A 15,367-nucleotide genomic window follows, 5' to 3' on the forward strand; every position below is an offset into this window, starting at 1 on the left:
GTGTGTGCGCGCCAAGTTACAATCGACTCCCCGGGCGATCCTTAATTCAACGGACAGCAAGCGGTCCCAGCCGCGTCTCATGGAGAAAAGCCGTCAGCTCTGCCACGATTTTCGCCGATATTGGAAGGTCTGGGATGAACAAGACGGCAAGTCCAGTCCCTATCGGGACCTGGAGCACGGGGAGCCGGCTCTCCCGGTATTCTGAATGCCAGTGTGGAAATTGACAAGGGGGCGGGGCTTGGGGTGTCTGAACCTCGCTCATTGCTTGGAGACCAGCTGACGTAGAATCATTCGCCACCAATAAATAGGCTCGTCTGAAGGCGCCAAGAGCATTAGTCGGTGAGATTTCTCCCGCGCTCCTCAATTGCGACCTCCTTTCATCGCGCACAGTCAGGTGAATTGCTAACTTGCTTCCCCCCAACCACCTCCCAACATGCTGGCCTTGCTCGTCGCAGCCCTTGTCCTGGTCGCCAGCAGAAGCTCTTCGGCCCCCGGCCAAGACACACAGGCCACCCGGTTTGTCTGCACCTCCATCCCTCTGGACGCGGACCCGACCTGCCCAGTGCCACCAATGCCCATACAGGTGGGCTCGTCCCAGGAGCAAGACCTGCGTGCCACAGTGATGCAGCTGAGGGAGACCATCCTGCAGCAGAAAGATACCCTCAGTCACCAGAAGGAGACCATCAAGGAGCTGACCGGCAAACTGAGCCGGTGCGAGAGCTCCCAAATGGAAGCTAAGAACAAGGGAAGCCGGAGGAAGCTGTTCGACCGGATGCACGGCAAGGACACGATGGGCGATCTCCCCAGAGACCACGGCAAACTTGTCGACCACTTGGGCCGGACCATACAGACTCTGAAAGATAGGCTCGGCACCTTGGAGGTAAGTCCCAGGTGGGATATGAGACCGCTCGGCCCACACTTGCAGTTCCCGCCTTTCCTGAAGGGAGACCAATGTTGTTGTTTTTTTAAGAACCATCTGCGGGTTGGAGATTTCGCCCTGGGTATTCCACACCGGGATGTCCCACCAAAAAAAAAAAGGCTGCCTGTTACCCCGATCTCTGATACTGAATCGGCTCCAGCAAAATGAATTGTTCTACGTACTAAGTACCCCTAGGAATAAAACCAACCTTGCTCCCCGGCGAACGGAACATCGATTCTTTGCGTATATAAACTCTACAAAATCTGAAATTTATTCAAAATGAAAATACTCATTAGACCAGGGATCATCTCTGGGGAGAGATAGAATTAGTTGTTTTGTCATGAGAAACCAGGGAATACTTTTTATTTCAGAGTCGCAGCGTCTGGAATTGGGGGTGGGGGCGGAATTGACAGAGGAAGAGAAAATTGAGGGGCATACGAACTGCACATTGTACGTAACTCCTCTCACCCCCCCCCCCCCACCCACCCACCAGAGGATTTAAAAGTAGAGGTAAGAGGTTTAGCAGGAGATCTGAAGCGGAATTATTTTACCCCAAAGGGATTGGAATCAGAAGCACCCCCGTGGGGGTGGTGGAGCATCTGGACGAGCTATAGAAAACTTGTACTGGTGCGTAGGATTAATATAGCTAGATATTTAAGTCGTCCATGATCTCGTGGATCGTATTTCTTTAATGAGCTGTCCTTGGTACCGATTTCTCTCACCCGCATAGGAGCTCTCCTTGGTCCTGAAACCTCAGAACACTTCTGAGGCGAATCGAATCGATCGTAGTCACACATCAAGTAAATAGACCCATCGCCTATGCCGACCAAAGTGCTCGTTTGAGTTGGACCTACTTTCTCGCATTTGGCCTATTTCTCTCTAAACCTTTCATATCCATGCACCTGTCCAGTGCTATTTAAATATTGCTATTGTATCTCCCTCAATCAATTCCTCTGGCAGTTCATTTCATATACAGACCATAATCTGAGTAAAAAATGTTGCTCCTCACACTCTATTAGAGGAAGGTTTGCATTTGGTTCCATTTAGACCTTTATCACTCTCGCCAGCATTCACCTTGTGATACAATTCAAGATTTGTCGGTACACAAGGGTAAAGGAGAACAAAATGATTGTTACTCCATATCCAACACAGCATAATAAGCACAATTAGCATAAAGAATACAATAAAATACAGAATTAATATACAGTATGCTACAAAAGTCTTGAGCACACACATATATAGCTAGGGTGCCTAAGACGTTTGCATAGTACTGTATTTATCAGCATGGAGTGGAGAGTGAGTTTGTAAATCTGATGGGAGCAAATGAAGTTGGGAGTGGTGTGAGTGGAGAATTGTAACGGGGTGTTGGTGTTGCAAAGGTGGAAGAGGAGAGGCAGGGTTGGGGTGGCATGGGTGCAGACCAGGTAAGTTCATTTGATTCCAAGCAATCAGTTTATTGATCAATACAGAATGTCTCTCTGGTGCTTCCTGTTCTCTCCCTTCTCCCTGCCCTGCCCGTTCCCACTTTCAGTCCATAATACAGACTCATATCAGAACCAAGTTTATCACTCTGATATGTCATGATTTTTTGTGGCAGCAGTACAGTCCAATACATAAAATTGCTACAGTACTGTGCACAAGTCTTAGGCTCCCTAGCTATATGCAGGTGACTAAGACTTTCACACAGTAGTGTAAATACAAATATTTACGTACCCTATGTCCCTACGTGTCATGAACTATAGATTGATGGTGCAGGGACATTGTCCTAGAGCCATCTTTCTGCAAGAACAAGCCTGAATAATTCCCCTTGTTGCACAAGTCCAGCCACAGTTGAACACAGTCCAGGTTGTCTCCTTGGGAGCGAATGCTGGAATGATTCAATGTGTGGGGAGAGGGAGCTTATAGAGTGCATTATAAATTTTGTTATTTAATGTTTTAAGTACAGTGAATATAAAGGAACTGAATGTTCAGTCAGTCAGAACATATTAGCTAGCACCAATATCTTGGGAAAGAACATTGGGTAAGACTAATGCCTTTGCCTTGAGCCATCTCGGGGGTGCGGATGATGTACTAATGACAGTGACCGAAATAGGCAGTAATGATGTGGCCAAAGCTATATTAGGCTACAATATTGGACAAAACTTATTTCCTCTAATTAGTTTTGTATCTCCATCGATGTAATGCTCAGCACTCCTATCAGTGATAGTGATTTAATCACAGTTACATATCTACATTAATCTAAACATGCGTCCAGGATAGGAGACAAATGAGCAGATTTCCCCTGAGCTACTACTTTGAAGACTGTTTCAAGTTAGACCTTATTCCCTGTACAATCTTCTTCATCCTGTGAATTCTCTCCTCTTTAAATATTTATTCAACTTCCTTTTGAAAGTTACAATTCAGCCTGCTTCTGTCAAGGATCCAGGATCTACTTTATTTGCTGTATATGCACTCAGTGGCCACTTTATTAGGAATCTCCTGTACATAATAAAGTGATCACTGAGTGTATATTCATGGTTTTCTGCTGCTATAGCTCATCCACTTTAAGGTTCAATGTGCTTTACATTCAGAGATGGTCTTCTGCACACCACGGTTGTAGTATGTGGTTACTTGGATTACTGTCACTTTCCTGTCAGCTTGAACCAGTCTGGCCATTCTCCTCTGACATCTCTGATTTGCAAGACATTTTTTGTCTGCACTGGATTTTTTTTTTGCACCATTCTCTGAGAACTCTAGGGATTGTTGTGCATGAACATCCCAGGAGATCAGCACTTTCTGAGATACTCAAACTACCCCATCTGCCGTTCCACAGTCAAAGTCCCCATTCTGATATTTGGTTCAACATCTGAACCTCTTGCATGCTTTTATGCATTGAGTTGCTGCCACATGATTGGCTGATTAGATACTTGCATTAATGAGTGGATGTAATAAAGTGTGCATGTGTACATGTAGTAGGAATTTGATGTGGTGTGTTGCTCAGGGTATGACAACATTCAACATTTATATAGACTTATTTAAAAATTGGAGGTTAAAGTACGGGTATGCAGTAGGGCCAGGCTGTACATAAATACCGGTGTGTATTTACAATCTAGGTTGTTTTATAAAAGTGGGTTAAAATGTTTACTTTTCAGTGATTGGAGTAATGGGGGGGGTACTAGAGTGGTTGATCAGATTAAGTGGGTGGAGGATTCCAGTCACCTTTTCCTCAGTGCTATTGGTTTCACATTTGCAGAGATTAAAGAAAACAATCTAATACCATACATTGCATATGCCAGCACACTACCAAGTGACAAAGCTATTGTACCACACACAAAATGCTGGAGAAACTCAGCAGGTCAGGCAGCATCAATGGAAATAAATAAGCAGGTGACTTTTCAGGCCATGTCTTTTTGAGATCTTTCATCAGATCCTGCCTAACCTGTTGAGTTCCTCCAGCATTTTGTGTTTATGTGTGTTGCTCTGGATGTCCAACACCTGCAGAATCCCTTGTGTCTAGTATGCAATTACTAGTTTGTAATTAACTCTCACTATCAATGGAAGAAGAATGTGTACTATTGCAAATCTGCTCTTGCCATTTAGTTCACTGTAAAAGTTGTTTGAAACTGACAGCCTTGGTATGAAGAGAAGTCTGAATGAAAAAAATCACCTATTAATAGTTGAGGTTGAATCTTTTATTTGAAAGAGAATCAATGTAATAGAACTGGTTGTAATGGTTCAAAGATTATTTGTAGTCAATCACAAAATGGATTTACATGAATTAAGCAAATTTTAAAATAAGTGCTCTCTTTAAGACCATAAGACATAGCATCATAATTAGGGCATTCAGCTCATCGAGTATAACCATATAACAATCACAGCACGGAAACAGGCCATCTTGGCCCTCCCAGTCCGTGCCGAACCCTTAATCTCACCTAGTCCCACCTACCCGCACTCAGCCCATAACCCTCCACTCCTTTCCTCTCCATATACCTATCCAATTTTACCTTAATTGACACAACTGAACTGGCCTCTACTACTTCTACAGGAAGCTCATTCCACACAGCTATCACTCTTTGAGTAAAGAAATACCCCCTCGTGTTTCCCTTAAACTTCTGCCCCCTAACTCTCAAATCATGTCCTCTAGTTTGAATCTCCCCTACTCTCAATGGAAACAGCCTGTTCACGTCAACTCTATCTATCCCTCTCAAAATTTTAAATACCTCGATCAAATCCCCCCTCAACCTTCTACGCTCCAATGAATAGAGACCTAACTTGTTCAACCTTTTTCTGTAACTTAATTGCTGAAGCCCAGGTAACATCCTAGTAAATCGTCTCTGCACTCTCTCTAATTTATTGATATCTTTCCTATAATTCGGTGACCAGAACTGCACACAATATTCCAAATTTGGCCTTACCAATGCCTTGTACAACTTTAGCATTACATCCCAACTTCTGTACTCAATGCTTTGATTTATAAAGGCCAGCGTTCCAAAAGCCCTCTTCACCACCCTATCTACATGAGACTCCACTTTCAGGGAACTATGCACAGTTATACCTAGATCTCTCTGTTCCTCTGCATTCCTCAATGCCCTACCATTTACTCTGTATGTTCTATTTGGATTATTCCTGCCAAAATGTAGAAGCTCACACTTCTCAGCATTAAACTCCATCTGCCAACGTTCAGCCCATTCTTCTAACCGGCATAAATCTCCCTGCAAGCTTTGAAAATCCACCTCATTATCCACAACACCTCCTACCTTAGTATCATCAGCATACTTACTAATCCAATTTACCACCCCATCATCCAGATCATTTATGTATATTACAAACAACATTGGGCCCAAAACAGATCCCTGAGGCACCCCGCTAGTCACCGGCCTCCATCCCGATAAACAATTATCCACCACTACTCTCTGGCATCTCCCATCTAGCCACTGTTGAATCCATTTTATTACTCCAGCATTAATACCTAACGACTGAACCTTCTTAACCAACCTTCCATGTGGAACTTTGTCAAAGGCTTTGCTGAAGTCCATATAGACTACATCCACTGCCTTACCCTCGTCAACATTCCTCATAACTTCAAAAAATTCAATAAGGTTTGTCAAACATGACCTTCCACGCACAAATCCATGCTGGCTACTTCTAATCAGATCCCGTCTATCCAGATAATTATAAATACTATCTCTAAGAATACTTTCCATTAATTTACCCACCACTGATGTCAAACTGACAGGTCTATAATTGCTAGGCTTCCTTCTAGAACCCTTTTTAAACAATGGAACCACATGAGCAATACGCCAATCCTCCGGCACAATCCCCGTTTCTAATGACATATTAAAGATCTCCGTCAGAGCTCCTGCTATTTCTACACAAACTTCCCTCAAGGTCCTGGGGAATATCCTGTCAGGACCCGGAGATTTATCCACTTTTAAATTTCTTAAAAGCGCCAGTATCTCCACCTCTTTAATTGTCATAGGTTCCATAACTTCCTTACTTGTTTCCCACACCTTAGACAATTCAATATCCTTCTCCTTAGTGAATACCGAAGAGAAGAAATCATTCAAAATCTCTCCCATCTCCTTCGGTTCCACACATAGCTGACCACTCTGATTCTCTAAGGGGCCAATTTTATCCCTCACTATCCTCTTGCTTTTAATATAACTGTAGAAACCTTTCGGATTTACTTTCACCTTATTTGCCAAACCAACCTCGTATCTTCTTTTAGCTTTTAGTTTCTTTTAGCTTTTCTAATCTCTTTCTTAAGATTCTGCTCTGCCATTCCATCATGGCTCATTGATTATCCCTCTCAACTCCATTCTCTTGCTTTCTCCCTGTAACTATTGATGCACTCACTAATCAAGAAGATATCAACCACCACTTCAAATATACCCAATAACTTGGCCTCCCCAGCCTCCTGTGGCAATGAATTCCACAGATTTACCACCCTCTGGTATAAGAATTCTCCCCTCTGTTCTGAAGCGACGATACTTCTATTCTGAGGCTGTGCCGTCGGGTCCTAGACTCCTCACTATTGCAAATATTTTCTCCAAATCCAGTCTAATTGGGCTTTTCAGTATTCCATAGATTTGAATGACAGCTCCACTTATTCTTCTAAATTCCTGTCAGTACTGGCCTAGGGTTATCAAACACTCCTCACACATTAACCCTTTTATTCTTGAGATCATACTCCTGAATCTCGTGAACAAGATGATGAGAATCTTGTGCAGAGGTTATATATATCAACTCTTTATTTTATCAGTTACTACCATTTTGACCTGTTACATTTACAATTTGGGAAGTGAATTGATGCTAACTTCATGAGGATCCTATCAAGTTCTGTTGGTGCTAAATCATTCCAGTTCAGTAAGTGTATCTTTGTTAAGCTTAATCCACAGTCTTTCCAGTACAAAGCTCTGTGATAAACTCAAACTGTATCCACTGAAGTCAATGCAAAAAATATTCAAATGAGACATGAGTTTTTAAATTGTAACTTACTTATTTAACATAATTTACTAGTACTTTCTATTTGTAAGGCTTGTTGCTTAAGCCCATCACCTCTACTGGGTCTGCCAAATGTAGTTCACCAGAGTCCTCTATCCTGGACCAGTCTTTCACGTTGTCTCCATACATACACTAAATGAGCTATCCTTTCTCTCCCAGGGATGAGGCCTTTGGAGCTTCTGTTGCTCTGGGATTTTATGGGATGGGATTGCTGGTCCCATGCACAATCCTTTTCCTTTTGCAACTAGGCTAGGGACTGTCCATTGTCCAATCCTTAAAAACTAAGACATGGTGCAGGATGCAAATAAAGCATGATTAATTTGCACTGTTACAATTGCATTTCTATACTACATTGAATGTCCTGTTGTACATAATATTTATTACAAATGACTATAAATTGTACATTGCACTTTTAGATGGAGACATATGTAAAGATTTTTACTCCATGCATGTGAAGGATGTAAGAAATAAAGTCAATTTAGTAGAGGTCCGAACTATTTAATTTGTCATATTATGCACTTTCCCCAAAATTAGTCAATTTGAATGTTTCAGTCCAATAAGTAACTGTGTGTGCATAACCTTTTTCTTTCTTGAGAATATGATTTTGTCCAGTCAGCTTCTTTGTTCTAAAAATTAGAAGTAGATGAATGTAATTAATATCTGGTTTACATATTACATCAGATTTATTATTTTGGAAATAGAAAACCATTATTAGGGAAGACCATTATTGGAGGCAAACCCCATTCCCATTCTGACATGTCATCCATGGCCTCCTCTTCTGGAAGATGAGGACATTTTCATGTTGGAGGAATGACACCTCATATTCTGTCTGGGTGGCTTCCAACCTGATGACATGAACATCGATCTCTCCAATTTCTGAATTTTTCCCTCCCCAATTAACCACACCAGCCCTCTCTTGACTCTTCTCTTCTCCCCACCTGTCCATCACCTCCCACTGATGTCCCTCCTTCCCTTTCTCCCATAGTCCACTCTACTTTCCTATCAGATTTCTTCTTCTCCAGACCTTTACCTTTTCCACTTATGACTTCCTAATTTCTTGTCATCTCCTACCCCACTGCCCACCTGGCTTCACCTTTCACCTTTTAGCTTGTCCTCCTCCCTGCTCCCATGCCTCTTTATTCTGGTGTCTTCCCCTGTTCTGATGAAGGGTCTTGGCTTGAAACATCAACTATTTATTAATTTCCTGACCTGCTGAGTTCCTCCAGCATTTTGTGTGTTGCATTAAAGAACACAATATTGGAATCTTCTCAACTTCATTTTTAAGCTAATGATCCAAATGCTGAATTTGCGGAAGCTAGCATTTTTGTAAGGTTAAAATAAGGACTAACCAATGGATTTGGCATATTCAGACTCCAAGAAGACCTTCTCACAGGGTGCCATGCAAGAGGGAGCTATAAATAACTGGAACACATGGAACTGGAAGGAATGTCTGGCAGAAACAGTTATATTTATTATCACTGATTTAAAGAGACCTGAACTTGGTTTTGCAGCAGGAGACATAAAATTACTAGAAATTACAAAAATATATAGTGCAAATAATGGAATATCTTCATCATTGAGCTGTGAATTATATCATCATTGTGTGCTGTGTCGTATGATGTGGCCGATCATGTTATTTCCATGACCTCGATTGTTCTTGGCAAATTTTTCTACAGAAGTGGTTTACCATTGCCTTCTTCTGGACAGTGTCTTTACAAGATGGGTGACCCCAGCCATTAGCAATACTCTTCAAAGATTGTTTGCCTGGTGTCAGTGGTTGTATAACCAGGATGTGATCTGCACCAGCTGCTCATATGACCAATCCACCGCCTGCTCCCATGGCTTCACATGACCCTGATTTGGGGGCTAAGCAGGTGCTACACCTTGCTGAAGGGTGATCTGTAAGATAGTGGAGGGGGGGGGGAAGGAGCACCTTGCACCTCCTTTGGTAAATACATATCTTCACCCCCCTGCCCATAAATGGAATAACAAGGTCATGCAAAAAGACAACAATGGTGAACACACACAATGCTGGAGGGACGCAGCAAGTCGGGTGGTATCTATGGAAGGAAATAAACTGTCGATGTTTTGGGTCAAGCCTTTCATAGACCATTCAGAAATCTGATGGTTGGCGGGGGGGGGGGGGGTGGAAGAAGCTATCCTGAATCATTTAGTGTGGGTCTTTAGGCTCCTGTGCCTCCTCCCCAATGATACTAACAAGAAGGCAGCATGTCCTGGATGGTGAGGGTCCTTAGTGATTGATGCTGCCTTCTTGAGGAACTGGCTCTTAAAGATTTCCTCAGTGATGGGAAGGGTTGAGTCTACAACAGAGCAGAAAATTGGGAGGTTGTGACTGGTGGTTACTGGGACCATTGAAAGCAATCTAAGCCCATCAGCAAAGTACATAAAATGCTGGAAAACCTCAGCAAACCTGGAAGCATCTATGGAGAGGTGTACATGTTCACTCTTCAGGCTGAGTCCCTTCATCAGGACTGGAATGGAAGGGGGTAGAAGCCAGATTATACATTCATGGCCACTATATACCTGCTCATTAATGCAAACATCTAACTGTTCAATCATGTGCAGCAACTCGATCCGTAAGCTTGCAGACATAGTCAAGTGGTTCAGATCAAACATCAGACTGGGGAAGAAATGATTTAAGTGATTTTGACTGTTGTCGTCAGACAGGGTGGATTGAGTATCCCAGAACCTGCTGATTTTTGGATTTTCACACAGAAAATATAGATTTTACAGGGAGTGGTGCCAAAAACAAAACATCCAGTGAGTGGCAGTTCTGTGGGTGCAAACACCTTCTTAATAAGAGGTCAAGCTGACTGGAAGGTGACAGTAACTCATAACCACGCATTACAACAGTGGTATACAGAAGAGCATCTCTGAGTGCAAATTTCCAACCTGGGCTACAGCAGGAGAAGACCACGAACATAGCCTCCGGAGGCACTTGTTTAGGTACAGGAGATTCCTAATAAAGTGGCCACTGAGTGTATGTTCATGACTTAGATGAGTGTAACATACCCAAGTTTGGATCATTTGAATAGTCGGGTGGCTTGTGAATTGGGAAGAGGATACAAGTGAGCTTTCAAGGCGATAAACAGGCAAAATGAATGAGTAATGAGTGAGTAGAATATAATGTGGGGGCACTTATCTACTGAAGCAGAAAAATATGGGTATGCAGAGTATACTTTAAATATTGAGATTGAAAGGGATTGGGTACCTTCTACACAAATCACTGACAGGTTACATGTAATGATGCAAGTATTAAAGAAGCTAAACTACTTGTTGCCCTTTAAATTTGCCTATAACTGTAAAGATAACATGAGCTATAGGGAAAGGTTGAATAGGTTAAGGCTTTATTCCCTGAAGTGTTAGTTAAAGTGGAGATTTGATAGAGGTATACAAAATTGAGTTGTTTTGACAGGGTAGATGCAAGGGGGCTTTTTCCATTGAGGCTGGACATTAGAATTAGAGGTCAAAGGTTAAGGGTGGAAGTTGAAATGTTTCAGGGGAAACTTTTTCACTTTGGGGGAACTAAGGAGGAACTTTTTCACTCAGAAGGTGGAGACAGAATGGAATGAATTGTTTGTGGAAGTGGTGGATGCAGGATTGATCCTAATATTTAGGAAAAAATTGGTTAAGTACATGAATGGGAGGGGTATGGAGAGCTATGGTTCAGCTGTGGGTTGATGATACTTAGCATAGTAACAGTTCAGCATGAACTAGATGGGTTGAAGGGCCTGTTTCTGTTCTGAAGAGCTCTATGAATCTACACCTTAATGCAATTATATCTGGTGTTGATGAGACCACAGCTGGAATAATTTGTGCATGTCTGATAACCCAACCTAGGGGAAGATGTACTTACAAGAGAGGAGGTACAATAAAGTTATCAGGTTCTTTGAATGAGGGGTTTTATCCTATGTTTGTTGGGCCCTTGGCTTCTGGTGGAGCACAAGTCATCACTGACCTCCTGTCTCCATCGTCCTCTGATGGTATGGTTGGAGCTCACTGATGCTTTTGCAATCCATTGTCTCCACTGTACAGCTTCACCAGAGCCCTGTTGGCCGGCCTTGCCCACTTCCACCTCTCATGATGGAGACTTGGGGTTGGACTTTGAGAGATGGTTTATCCTATGAGAGATTAAACCTGAGCTGAAAGCCTCTGGAGTTAAAAGATTAAAAGTGATCTTGTTGAAATGTGTAGCTGATGATGGGATTAGTAGGACAGATGCATAGATTATATGTCCTGACACCCCTCTCGGGTATCTAGAACTGAGGTTGACAGTCGCAAAAGCAGTCGGTCATTCAGGACAGGAATGAGATGAAGATTTCTTTACCCAAAAGGTAGTGAATCTTACGAGAAGATCAGGAACTCAGTGGGTCAAGCAGATTTATGGAGTTGAGAGGACATTGGGGCTTTTGGGTGAATACCCTGCATCAGGGTTTCTCTAACAAAGATTCTCAGACACTGAATATGTTCAAGACTGGGATAAAAACACAAAAAGAACAGGATTAGGCCATTTGGCCCTACATGCTGCTCATGTGACTGGTTCTTCCACCTCACATCTTGGGAACATGAACCACTATGCACAGTACAGCCCCATGGCTCTTGATAATGTGCCAACCTGCAAGATCAATCTAGCTTTTCCCTCCTAGCTAAGAGTTTTGTAAATGTCCCTAATATATTTGCTTCTACCACCACTCCTGGCAGTGTGTTCCATGCACCCACCAACCTACCTCTGACATCCTTTCCCCCCCCCCCACATACATTCCTCCAGTCCCTCTGTTCTTAGCCTTTTCTGCCCTGGGAAAAAGTCCTCTTGATCTCTGCCTCTTATCATCTTGTACACCGCTGTCAAGCCTCCTCCCACCCTCCTTCGCTCCAAACAGAAAACAGCAAAGCCCTAGCTTGCTCTGATTTTCCTCATATTTTGTGCTCTAATCCAGCCAGCATCCTGGTAAATCTCCTCTGCACTCTCTAAAGCTTCCGCCTTCTTCCTATAATGAGGTGACCACAACTGGAAACAATCTTGTGCACTATCCAGATACTCCTTGATTCACTTGTATTAAAATCTATCAATCTTCATTTTGTATCAATTAAGTGACTGATGCTCCAAAGCCGCCTAGGGTAGAGAATTCCAAATATATGATAGAAAAGGAATCAAGAAATGTAGGGTTTGTGCAGAGAAGAGGCATTGAGATGGAAATTATCTTTGCTGGGGAAAATGAAGGATTCAATAGCCTTTTCTTTCTTCAGTTAATTGTGCTATGTAAGGCAGCACAGTGGTGTAGAGATTGGTATAATGTTTTACACCGCTAGCCGTAAGGCGGGGTTTCAATTACTGCCACTGCCTATAGGAAGTTTATAAGTTTGTTCTGTGACCAGGTGGGCTCGCTTCGTCTGCTCCAGTAGAATGTGGACCGTATCTGCCACCTGTATTCCAATTGTGTACAAGTTAGGGTTAGCAAATTGTTGGAATGCGATGCTGGAGCTGGAAGTGTGGTGACACATGCAGGCTGCCCTCAGCACATACTTGACCTGTGTTGGTTGTTGGCAGCACGTTTCACTGTATTTTTGATGTACACGTGACAAAGCTAATCTCTAAAGATCATCATCTTTCATCATTTGTTCATGTGCATTTTAAAAATGAGAGAACAATTCTGATCACCATTTTATTCTGTATGGACACATTAAATGATAAGAAATTCTTCACGTCATTCAGCCTGCTCAGCTTATGCCTATTTAGTGTAAATGAAATATTATCTGTGACTTCAACTCAATTCAAGTTTAATTGTCATTCAACCATATATGAGGCAATGTTACTCTGGGGTCAAGGTGCAAAACGCAATGCCAATAATCACACAGCACAAAGCACACAAAAGGCAGCAAGCACAAATGGTATTTCACTCGCACAATTACAGCTCCAAAATGCAGACAGTCAGTCTGCAGGTGATCACAATAGAGCCTGTTCCCTGCTGAGCAAACACTGGGGGCAGCAAAGACTCCAGTGTGGATGCAGTGCCCGATCACCCACAATGTTGTCCCACACCCCTGCCGGCAACACCGTGGTATGAGGCCCAGTCGTCACACATACATATAGAATATCAGTAAAATGTGCATGAGTATAGTCCAGAACCAGCCCCCCCCCCCCCACTCCCCCAGCCAAGTGAAATCATTAGTCAACCACAATGGAGCTTCCAGCCGGGATGCTGTGCCAGGCCATCCCCAGCGGAGGACAACAATGTCCCCGGGTGATATCGCCGCATGAGGCCTACTCCTCACATAAGAAGCAAAACTTCTCAGACAGAACTGATTTTCTTCATTTCACTGAACTTTAATAAACTCTTCAGTTGTAATTTCAATCCAGCCATCACATTATAAGAACATGGATCTGCACTGCTCAGGACCCAGTCCTTCAGCTCACAGTATTTTGCCGAACCAGTTAGATGTTTAATTATATGACCAACTAAACTATTCCCTCCTGCTTGCACAATGTCCATATGCCTTCCATTTTCCTCACATTTATGTGCCCATCTAAACGTCACTTAAGTCCCAAATGTATCCGCATCCATCACCACCCCAGGCACTCAATATGTTTTTTTTAAAACTTGCTCCTTACATTTCCTTTGAACTTTCCCCCTCTCACCTTAAATGCAAGCTCTCTGGTTTTAGACATTTCAACCCTGGGGAAATGATATTGTCTGTCTACTCTGTCTTATAATCTTATAAACCTCTATCAGATCTCCCCTCAGCCTCTGCTGCTCCAGAGAAAATAACCCAAGTTTGTATGACCTCTTGATAAAGCTATTGTACTTTGAAATACTATGATTTTTTTACTCTATATAACATGTTTTACTTGTTGCATCATGTGCTTCCCATTGATGTTAATGGGGTAATAACATATGTTCTGTTTAAATGACAATACAAGCACAATCAAATGAAATATTTAGCTTTAACATCAAATAAAATTTTATATATCACTTTGTAAGTTCATACAAACTGAACACCAAGTGCTCTCGTTTAATTGAATAGATTGATTTAATCTACACTAATAGACTGCTCTGTCCACACTTAATCTCCCACTTTCTTCAAGGTATTTTTAAAAGACTGATTAATTACATTAGGGGCACTTTTGTACACTGACCAATTTTGTGATTAAGGTATTTCATATAGAAAGCCAAAAGGCATTGAATAATTAGATTTTTGTCAGATTGGGCTATCTAACTACTGTAATCTAATAAAGGGGTGCATGACATAATCACTCATCTGCTGTTAGTTATGGTTCTGTTCAGCTGCCCTCGGCTGAGTTAGAACATCTACCATCCAGATATAAGAGCATGATTAAACTTAAGGGAATCATGCGTTATTATAGACAATAGGTGCTGAAGTAGACCATTCGGCCCCTTGAGCCTGCACCGCCATTTTGAGATCATGGCTGATCAATTACTATCAATACCCGGTTCCTGCCTTGTCCCCATATCCCTTGATTCCCCTATCCATAAGATACCTATCTAGCTCCTTCTTGAAAGCATCCAGAGAATTGGCCTCCACTACCTTCCGAGGCAGTGCATTCCAGACCCCCACAACTCTCTGGGAGAAGAAGTTTTTCCATAACTGTCCTAAATGACCTACCCCTTATTCTCAAACCATGCCCTCTGGTACTGGACTCTCCCAGCATCTGGAACATATTTCCTGCCTCTATCTTGTCCAATCCCTTAATAATCTTATATGTTTCAATCAGATCCCCTCTCAATCTCCTTAATTCCAACGTGTACAAGCCCAGTCTCTCTAACTTCTCTGCGTAAGACAGTCCAGACATCCCAGGAATTAACCTCGTGAATCTACGCTGCACTTCCTCTACAGCCAGGATGCCCTTCCTTAACCCTGGAGACCAAAACTGTACACAATACTCCAGGTGTGGTCTCACCAGGGCTCTGTACAAATGCAAGAAGA

The 15,367-nt window shown here is 42.6% G+C and overlaps 1 protein-coding gene across 1 annotated transcript in view; it reads left to right on the plus strand.

Moving 5' to 3' along the window:
• Positions 1-433: 433 nt before the first annotated feature.
• Positions 434-15,367, plus strand: part of LOC132399075 (neuronal pentraxin-2-like) — a 30,750-nt gene continuing 15,816 nt past the window's right edge. Inside the window, exon 1 of the mRNA XM_059979019.1 lies at positions 434-880. Within this exon, the coding sequence (XP_059835002.1) occupies positions 434-880 (447 nt within the window). The remainder of the gene's footprint in view (positions 881-15,367) is intronic.

Source organism: Hypanus sabinus, chromosome 9 (genome assembly GCF_030144855.1).
Source record: "Hypanus sabinus isolate sHypSab1 chromosome 9, sHypSab1.hap1, whole genome shotgun sequence".
Lineage (NCBI taxonomy): Eukaryota > Metazoa > Chordata > Chondrichthyes > Myliobatiformes > Dasyatidae > Hypanus > Hypanus sabinus.